The sequence below is a fragment of the Dermacentor albipictus genome, chromosome 1, assembly GCF_038994185.2.
Source record: "Dermacentor albipictus isolate Rhodes 1998 colony chromosome 1, USDA_Dalb.pri_finalv2, whole genome shotgun sequence".
Classification (NCBI taxonomy): Eukaryota; Metazoa; Arthropoda; class Arachnida; order Ixodida; family Ixodidae; genus Dermacentor; species Dermacentor albipictus.
The window spans coordinates 205,007,723-205,017,918 of NC_091821.1; the positions used below are offsets into that span (position 1 = coordinate 205,007,723).

The window sequence follows — 10,196 nt, forward strand, 5'->3', positions numbered from 1 at the left end:
ATTTTCCGCTCAACTCATTAGAACATTAAGCCGCAACAAGATTAATTAATTGTTTTTATGATTTCAAATCGAAATTTTCGAAAACTCCTAGACTGTGAGAGACGCTTCCGGTCTATGAGAGACGCAGCAGTGGAGAGTTCCAGATTAATTTTGACCACCTGCATGGTGTTCACAGGGTTTGTCATTCGACCCGTTAGAACGCAGGAATGCTGCGGCCGCCGCGACTTGGGATTGCACCCACAACCTCGTGCGCAGCAGCAAAACCGCATAGCCGCTGAGCCAACTCTACGCGTAGAACTACAAAACATGATGACGGAGTATTATCTATATTACTCCTTTCTATCCAACTACTTTCTATTACTATTTTCTATCCAACTGCACTATTATGCATAATCTATGTCAGCTAGCTAGGTCATCTGTGGCCTGACAAGGTAGCATAATAGAAGAACACGTTTTAACATACAAAAATTGGGTGCTGTACATGTACCTGGAAATAATACTGTTTAGTAAAAACAAACCACCATCATGACTTATGTCAGTTCGCGAGACAAGTTAGGGGTGAAGAAAAAAAAGTGGCGTTTAGAATGAAAGGTCTTATCACCTTATCAGTGTGGCTAATACCCCTCGTGTGTACATGTGTCATACGCATTGAAGTAACGCCATAATTGTTTCCTTTGTATTGTAAAGCAGTGATTTGGGCTTGTTGGTAAGACATCGTGAGGCTTATAGCGCGTTAAAAAGACAAGGACGAAGGTGTGTGTCACGTCTCACCTTCGTCCTTGTCTTTTTAACGCGCTATAAGCCTCACGATTCCTTTGTATTGTCAATCCAAATTACGATTTCCCTCTGAGAAGACCTTAGCTCTGTTGTTCAGTATATTTTAGGCCGTGGAAAGTATATCGATTTACCGGAATAAAGTCTGCGCACATGGTACAAAAAAAAAAAAGAAGACCTGCACAGGCCCGACAAGAAGTGCGCGCTTTTGCTGTGGCTCGCGCGAAGGTCACATGAAGATTGCGATGAAAACGAAGACACCAGTCGGGTAAACGGCCATGGTGAGTACGCCTCTACCGTTTATTACTCATTATGTCTTAGATATCTGACGTTCCTGACTGGCAGATGTAAAGTGTTGGGGACTTGCAGTCCTCTGAACTGTATTGATCGGCAACTGAGAGTGCAAGCGTAGTCAGAGCTCGTACGAAAGGGGATCGAATCGGACATGCATGGGGTGCTTACCAGTCAATGGGGACGCGCGTATGATGTCCTGTGCGGCCTGTGGAAATTAAATGTGTGGAGGGTATGACATTTCTCTGTGTTACTGCGGGAATTTGTAAGCGAGAAAAGACGACGCAAGCGCGTATCTCGCTATTTGCCAGATCATCTTAGCGTCAGGGTTCACCCGTCCCCACACCATTCTTGCATGTGTGTATGTTTGCGCGTCCTGTGCCCCTGTAGCGCCACAGTATCACCTCTGGCCGCCCAAAATGTGTGTATATATATATATATATATATATATATATATATATATATATATATGGTGGTTTCTTGAAAGTTCAGCACGCTTGAGCCGTTGAGCCGACGAAAGAAAGAGGCGACGAACTTTTGTGCCCTGTACTCTGCGAAAGCGTTAAGTAATCAAGTCTACTTCCAAAAAGATTGTCACCTCTTTCCTGCACCAATATATGCTGTTCAACAAAAAACAATTTTTTTTTTGAAGACCTATGGTGTTCGGTCGTCAGAGGTCTGACGACCTGAAACCGTATTATAATTATACCTTGCACCGTAGTTTATAAATTTTTTTTTTCGTTGAACAGCTTGGATAAAGTTAGCGCATCATTATGGCCAGCAGAGCAAAGACGTCATCATTTCTGGAATCTTGCTCATGTGGAAGCGTTCAAAAGGTAGTTCCACGAGCTGGATTGGTTGTATGAACCAGCTACCAAGCGCAACGTAGCAAAGTTTCGCCCCTGAAGTAGCGAAGGCACGATGTGAGCGGAATGCGCAAGCGGATATACTGTTCCATATTTTCATTGTAAGTAACTGAAGATGTAGCGGGTGCGAAGGCTGCTATTTCACGCGTGGCACATACATTTGGGAAACAATAATGATAACACCGTGTTATAGCGTTCAGTGCCAGTTACTCATTACAAATACTACTACGCAAAATTTTCGATTATACATCCTACCGTAAACTAGGTCCATGTATATACGTCACTACGTAAGCAGCAACTTAACGGAAATAATGTAGGGCTGAGTGCAGCATTTGAAATAAGTGTTTGGGGTGCATTTAGGATAAAGATATATACGCTATCGAGATAACCAACGAAAGCTTTGGAATTTTGTTGTTGGGCTACTTTGGTGCTCCTATAGGAGTACTCACTGTTTATTTATTAGTGAAGACCAATTGCCGTACGTCTTGGCAATGGAACAGGTAATGACCGCAATATTGAACTAAGATGCTTTAAATTTAATACGCACTCTGGACGTGATTCCCAATATAGCTTAATACTGTTATCCTAGTAAAGGAAACGCGCCGTGATCAAGCAATCGTTGAAGAGAATGTCCGATTCAAATATCGCATGCGAAAGAAACCCATGTATCTGCCCACAATAGTGGTATAGCGGTAACTGCCAACGATAGCTGTTTAGCAGGAACTGCCCACAATAGCGGAATAGTAATTCTGATATTTCTTCTTGTAAACAGAATTTCCCGCACGCCGATATCGCAGAATAGACAGACATTGCATCGGCAGACTATGTAATGGCGTCGTACTATGCTTGGGGCACGTGCAGGGACAGCGAGCGGACCCATACGAATAGTAGGCATATGCACTTTTTTTTCGTGATCTGGAACCCGCACCCTTAAGTAACCCTTATGCATACCCCACGCATGCTTAGCTTTAGCAGGTTGTCATGGAGAGCTAAGAGCGCACTGGCGCGCATGAGCGTCAGAACATGAGCGTCAGCTCCTTTTATTTTATTTTTGTTAGGCGGCGTACGCGTCAACACTTTACCACAACTTGATGCGTGCGTCTAACGCGCGTATTAAATGAATGATGCCTCCTTCTGCAGCGCACATTTTATCCTGATCACCTACGTTCCCTGTGTGTAGCCAGGATTTGTAATATAAGTGCCGACCGCTCTCGGTTTTCTGTAGAAGGCACTGTATTTGGACAAAGTGACCGAATAACTGGTATACGCCCAAACTTACTTTCAGGTGTGAAGCCGCAAAAGACCGGCGCCCCCCTCCCCTCCCCCGCCCCCTCACCGTTGCGACTCCGCATCATCCCTGGCCGCCCAAAATGTCAGGTATGTCACACTCATCAGTTTTAAAATATCTGATAACAAAAATAGTTCATGACCTTTCCTTCCGTCTCTCGTAATTGAGCGTAGGTGCATTCAATTTGTTTCGTTCAACAAATTGTTTATGCCCACACTGAAAGACGAATAGCTGGGCCGCTATCTTGCACACGTTCGAAAAGCCGACGTTCGATTTCGCTTCGCGCGATTGTCCAGGCTGCGCCGATATCGCGGCCTAGGCCAATCTAGTCCAATCGCGTGAGGCGAAATCGAACGTCGGCTTTTCGAACGTGTGCAAGATAGCGGCCCTGTTCCACACCAAATAACCGTGTCGTGCCGTTCTGGAAAGAAAAAAAAAGAACTGTCTCCTGCCTTGATAGTGATCTAAAGAAAGGAAAGATGCTTGATTCTGCAACCCGTCAGAATCAAGCGTCTTTCCTTTCTTTAGATCACTATCAAGTGAGAAGCCTGTTTTGTTTTTGTTTTTCCTCGCATTGAGCTGCGCGTAGGGCTTCTCTAAATGCGAAATTAGCGTACTGAGCATCAAGTTTGATTTTTTTTCAAATCTCAGAAGTGATCTGCAAACATTAAACAGAATAAAGTCGTTTCCGAATGCGATTGTCTTTATAAGCTTCTAATATAAACAAATACCATAATCGCAATACTTAAAAAAAAGCTTATTAGCAGTCTTGTTTCAATTACTTTCGTTTGATGAACTTTACTTGGTTACAATCGTATCCGCCAAAGCGCTCAAAGCGCCTGAATCAGCATTTGCGCAGCTATAACATAGCTTTCTTTTTTTTTTTTACATTACTGACAGGCTAACCTTGAAGGCCATGAAGCTTATATTGCTTCGTCTCGCGTATCAGACGCGCCTCAATTGATTGGCACACGCGAAGTGTAGCGCGGCGACGGTGCGAACGGAGCAACGTTTTAATGAACTACAGGCGAACGTCTCACACCGACGATTGCTCTGTAGATTTACCACCGGCGCCTGCGACCGTCCGCGAAGTGGAGTTCCGCCTGGGACCCACCCAGGACGGCGCGCCGGAGGTGGAATTCCACGTGGAACCCGCTGCCAAGGGCCAGGGATCCTCGGTCACGGTGAGCGTGACCACGACGTCGCCAGCAGAGCCCGAGGCCGGCCCGAGCCGCGGTGAGGACCTGACCTTCAGCGACCTGCCCACGGCCAACCGCGTCATGGACTGCGTGCTGGCTGAGTTCCGCGGGCGGCCCGTGGTCCACGCGCGCTTGGGAAATGTGCCGCTGCCGGACTTCACCGCGGGCGAGGCTCGCGTCTACTCGCCGCGCTTCTGGGACCTGAACGCCGTGTTTCGCGAGGGGGACGCCTACATGCGTGCCAGCCCGTACACGTCGGGACAGCTGCCAGTTGAAGTACGGCTGCGCTCGCGAGTTGCCTGTCGGGAAGTCAAGTTTCAGTGCGACTTCGCCTATTCTTACTTCCGCGGGCAGGTGGCACTGAATTTCGAGCGAGTACTCATAGGCGTCCTGCTGGTGCTCAGAGGGGGCTTCCCCGACGTCAAGTCACTGCAGGTACGGCCTACGAGTGCGCGTTGTGTGCGACGAATGCGCTGGTCTAGGGCTCCGTTATAGATCGGAGCTTTAGCGTTTGTAAGAGTCGCTCGAGGAAATGTGATTGGGCCTCCGGCCGTGGTTTCCATTCGCTAAATAAGCGTATAGGAGGTATGCACATGACGTCATCCGCTAGGAGCGCTAGCGACATCCGCGGAGGACGCCATAAGTGCGGTCGCAAGTTCGCGCTGCCTACGCGAGCAGGCCTGCGTCGCCAAGTGGCCCACCAATACGCACGAACCGTCAAACGACCTTTTCAATGTGCCTTTCTGACTTGGCTATCGAGTAGTACGTCTTAGGTCAACGATGGGTCTAAGCACATACGTGCGTGGGTTGAGTGAACCAGAAAAATCGCGTTATGAAAACGAAGTGCGCTCGTGCGACGGTGTCGACCAGCTCTAACTCAAAGATGATCAGCTTCGGCGCGATGTCGGACTACTGCCTCGCGTGGACGTAGCAGACATCAAGGAATATACTGCGAATGCAACGAGCTTCGCGACCCACGAGCAATCGAAATCCTACAAGTCGATGGAAGGCCACAATAATCTGGCGAGCGGCTGGGAGCAGCAGCCGCGCGTCAAAGTGCTCGCGTAACATGATCGCCTTCATTACGGAATTTACACCGCGTTGTCCACTTGCGTCGTCAAAGGACAGCGTTAAATTTGCTTCAAAGAAAAAAAAAGACCCCCCCCCCCCTTCCTCGAGAACTAAACACTGATTTTACACAGCCTTCGTAATTTTTATGTTACGTCAATTATTCTGGTCTTGCCAAAACGGTTTTTTTTTTTGTCCTCCAGGGTTTGTCAATCGCCATCATTCGATGAAAAGCCACTCGCACCATGGCTTCTCGCAAAATAAAACGGTGAGGTGCTGGCGGCACACTGCGCCTGCACGGCAGGCCTGGCAGAGGCGTGCTCGCACATTGCTGCTGTGCTCTTATACATTAAGGTTGCAGTTCAGAAGAGAAATAACCACGTGTCGAGAGGAACCCAATCTGGACAACATAGTCTATCACCGAGTTTCTTGTGTGCCTGCTGCATCCGAACATAGCACAGTTAACCGCGACACCGAAGCTCAGTTGACGCACGGCCACGCAGGAGCGTAGTCTGTCCGGATACGTAAACATTGTACGCAGACCTGTTCGTAGACATAGAACAGCACTGCGCTCGAGACACTGAAACGTCCTGCTTATATATCAGCGACTGGATAAGAAAACAAGGCGAACGGCGGGCCAAAAGATAGGGATCAGATGTTCGCGCGAGTAAGACCGCTGCCATTTTATTCGATGCTCCCCGACCGTCAACATGGCGCGGCTGCCCCAGCGACACTGTCGCCGCCTCGCGGGTCGAGCTCAGTGCATACCTCCTATATACAGGGGTGTCCCAGCTAACTTTAGGCAGGGTTTAAAAATGTGCGAATGCCACGTATACCTGAACAGAACCAAGGTAAGTTGTTTGCCGTCGCTTGGAGATGCTCAAATTATTATTTTCTCATTCCGCCTAATTAGATAAGTAGTCTTAATCAATCTATCAATTCCTCAAATATTATAATTAGATAAAAAGTGTCCTTGAGAAAATTGTACAGCGACATGAAAAACTCCAGATACGGCTCTCTGTTGCTCAATACGTGCTACATAAAAGTGTTTTTCCGAGCGTGAAAGAAGCCCGCGAATACACGTAGTGCCTCGAGCGGCCAGTCGCGCGGCAATTTTGTGTGCATTTGCGGGCTTCTTTCACGCTCGGAAAAACACTTTTATGTAGCACGTGTTGAGCAACAGAGAGCCGTATCTGGAGTTTTTCATGTCGCTGTACAATTTTCTCAAGGACACTTTTTATCTAATTATAATATTCGAGGAATTGATAGATTGATTAAGACTAGTTATCTAATTAGGCGGAATGAGAAAATAATAATTTGAGCATGTCCAAGCGACGGCAAACAAGTTACCTTGGTTCTGTCCACGTATACGTGGCATTGGCATGTACTTAAACTCTGGCTAAACTTAGCTAGGACACCTTGTATATACTATACTGCTAACGTGTTTTCACAGGAAGCATGACTAAAGCTACCTGAAGAACCGCATTTTTCTTTCTGCTTGGACAGTGCTAGCTCATTAACAAAGATTGGAGTGGCGAGCTGTATAAACCTACCAACAAGCCTCAATTTATCACCATGCGGTAGTAAAAAAGTAGTTTATTTTCGCGATGTCTCTGCAAAATAACATTTTTCCATGCATACGTAAAACTGAAAGGAGGAACTTATGTCGTACAGCCTAATGCAGCAAAGATCCAGCCTTTCGTTCATAAAAAAATAGTGTTTCAGCGAACACTTTTAAAATGCTTTAAAAAGTGCCTGTGGCAAATAGCACTATTATAGTCCATGAGCTGGCTCACTAGATGAGGTGGACATTACTTGCAAAAAAAAGAAGAAATGAAATGCATAATCGACTAATTAACAAAATTCACTAATTAAGTTTTTTAACTAATGACCACATGGCATATATTTCAATTTGCAAATTCCAGCGGGTGAGACTGCAAGGCATATCCCCTTAAAAATAGTTGTGTGAATGACACCACTTACGAGATATGCGCCGCAAAACTTGCGGTAAAAGTGACCTGTCGTTCCACTTACTTTCTTAACAAAACGTCGTTTCATGCATTGAAGCGCAAAAGTAACTGGAACGCTAATGCATTTCTCCGCAAAGTTTGGGAATTCATACCTCGAAACTGGTGTCATCCTGATAATTTGTTCGAATTGGATCCGCCTCGCGCACTCCACGGCTAGAATTTGTAAATTGCAGTATGCGCCATAAGGTCATTAGTTAAAAACTTAATTTGTAATTTTTCTTAGTCAATTATGCATTTCGACTTTTTGCGCAAGTAATGCCCGCCTCTTCGAGTAGACCAGCTCAGGGTCTAGAATTATGCTATTCTTTAAAGAAAACAAATGAAAGTGTTCGTTGAAACTGCCGGTATATTCACGTGTCTTTAGTAGAAGGCCAGCACCTTAATATTACCATCTCGTTGCGCAGTCACAAAGCTTGAGTAGCGTTTTCTCCTTTCCAGGTGGAGAACATCGGCGACTTTGACGTGTCGTCTTTGATAGGCGTGCCGGCAGTACTCAAGTGGCTGGCCACCAAGGTCATTAAGAAAGTCATTCGCGACAACAGTCAGGTGATCGCCAAGCTAGCGTCAAACGAGGTCAAGGACGTGCTTCAGGAAGCGATCGCCGACCAGGACCTGACATCTGTGCTGAAGGACGCACTGGCAGCACCAGACGCCAAGCAACAGTCCAGCGACCGGCCACAGAGTAGCGCCTGACCACACAGACCGCCTAGGGGTTGCGCGAGGGACATGGATGCCATTTGTGAACTCTACTCTATGCATGGGAGGCTCGTGCAGGCCACCATGACGCGCGAGGAATAAATTACACCGGAGCCGCAGCTTACGTGAAGGAATTGTCAGCAGTTGTGTTGTATCGCTGTTGCCGGCTCGCACCGTATATGCATATGGTGCACCTATAGGGCCTGCGCTAAGTGTCCACCTGTGTGCACATATAGCCACCGAATCGCGACTCGGACGAATGGCATTCCACTTAGGCGCAGCCTGTGCTGCACTTCGCTGATATGTCAGTGGGCCCTCGTCGAAATGTTCCGTTATGGCACTCAGATGCAGTCGAGTGTTGGGTGATGGTATAGCGACGGCAGGGGTGCGCGCTTGCATGTAAGTACACAGGGCGCTTCACGAAATGCGTTCCAATTTTTTTTTTTAAATATGGAAGATGAGATCAGTGTTTGCGGTGACGCGTTACCGGTAACGCGTTAATTTTTTTTAACTTTGTAGCGCACTCGTTGCTTTTTATAAACTAACAGGTAACGTACTAGCATTTTCTAATTAAGATAACAGGTAACGCTAACATTTTCTAGCTACCTTTCATTTCAGTATACCCTCATCCCGCCCACAACCCACCGTGGTTGCTTAATGCCTTTGGTGTTGCGCTGCTAAGCGGGATCAAATCCCGGTCACCGCGGCCACATTTCGACGAGGGCCAAATGCAAAAACACCCGTGTACTTAGATTTAGGCGCACATTAAAGAACCCCAGGTGGCCAAAATTAATTTGAAGTCCCCACTGCGGCGTGCCTCATAATCGCATCGTAGTTTTGGCACGTAAAACACCGTAATTTATTTACCCCACCCCACTACACACACACTTTGCAAGAAAAAAAAAAGCCTACAGCGCTTGAACTAAAGCGGCGTGGCAAATAAAGAATATGTTCAGACGTTTTCGGCGACGACCATCTTCCCCAGCTCGTACGCGGGCCCCAAAACACGTTCCCTCGGCGATGCAGGCAAAAATAAATCATAAAGTTCCCACCAAGCTTTAACACGAGTGCGTAGTCACGCATGATCCAGCACAACGGATGGTGGCGAGCTGATGACTTCTTTGGGAACGCATTCTCTAAATGTCACTCCTCGTCGCCAACTTAGGATGAGGAGCTTTCTCCTTTGTGCCGCTTGATTTTGCGCTGACCGAGCTCAAGCAAAACATTTCCGCGGTTTCGCCAGCTCTTGCTGAAAGTAAATACAGACGCCCCCATACAGTGCATCCGTCGAGAACAGCATATACCTGCCAACGCTCCCGAATTTTTCGTACAATTTAAGAACTTGGGCTTGTACTACGATTTTACGAATATGGCGCCATGTTTTAGGAAAAGTGAGAACATTTTCGATAATAGAATTTAAAGTGTTTAAAGAGTGAGCAGCACAAGATTACAAACAAAAGCGCATGCAAAAGACAAATTGTGATGGTACTTACGCCGCCCTCTCCTGGCATCGCAATACGTACGCCATATAAAGATGGGTATACTTGCCTCGAGTAAACTTACTCGGTGTATTTCCTCAAGCAGGCACCGTCGGCAGCATCAATATAGCTTGAAAGGTCACTTTGATACAAATAATGTGTTGCTGCTGCTGTTGTGTCCAAGTGTAAGCCATAGTTAATAAAGCGCACATATGTATTCCAGAACATCTGTGTGCTCATGGCGAGGTGAGTGAGTGAGTGAAGCAACTTTATTCGGTCCACAATAGACGCGAGTAAACTGAACGTCACATGGCTGGGCCCACTCGGGGACAATCGGGTCATACCTGACGGCCCTCTCGCGGGCCCTCTGGACTGCCAGGATTTGAGAGGTCTGGTCCTGGGCCTTAAGGGGGTATGGTAGGGTGCATGAACTATCTTGGTTTCAGCTTTATATCTCAACAACTGTTCTATATATTAGCGTGAAATTCTGCACGCTCAATAGCAAT

The 10,196-nt window shown here is 46.9% G+C and overlaps 1 protein-coding gene across 5 annotated transcripts; it reads left to right on the plus strand.

Moving 5' to 3' along the window:
• Positions 1–843: 843 nt before the first annotated feature.
• Positions 844–8,352, plus strand: LOC135896927 (uncharacterized). Of its 5 annotated transcripts, XM_065425454.1 has the most exons (5): positions 1,983–2,032; positions 3,217–3,308; positions 4,279–4,694; positions 4,773–4,853; positions 7,955–8,352. In XM_065425454.1, exons 1-5 carry the CDS (start codon positions 1,998–2,000, stop codon positions 8,207–8,209), a joined length of 879 nt encoding a protein of 292 aa, XP_065281526.1. In that variant the 5' UTR covers positions 1,983–1,997; the 3' UTR covers positions 8,210–8,352. The 5 variants fall into 5 exon arrangements, with proteins under 5 accessions (XP_065281527.1, XP_065281525.1, XP_065281526.1 ...); XM_065425455.2 differs by lacking the exon at positions 1,983–2,032 and adding an exon at positions 844–1,055 and having other exon boundaries at positions 4,279–4,853; XM_065425453.1 differs by lacking the exon at positions 1,983–2,032 and adding an exon at positions 1,272–1,297 and having other exon boundaries at positions 4,279–4,853.
• Positions 8,353–10,196: the final 1,844 nt, after the last annotated feature.

What these genes read in the sequence shown, in the direction of transcription:
- LOC135896927 (XM_065425452.1), top strand. Translation starts at nt 1,998, where the DNA reads ATGCGCAAGCGGATATACTGTTCCATATTTTCATT. An exon ending in TACTGTTCCATATTTTCATT is followed by an intron (nt 2,033 to 3,216) that starts GTAAGTAACTGA and finishes ACTTACTTTCAG; the next exon opens with GTGTGAAGCCGCAAAAGACC. An exon ending in CTGGCCGCCCAAAATGTCAG is followed by an intron (nt 3,309 to 4,278) that starts GTATGTCACACT and finishes ATTGCTCTGTAG; the next exon opens with ATTTACCACCGGCGCCTGCG.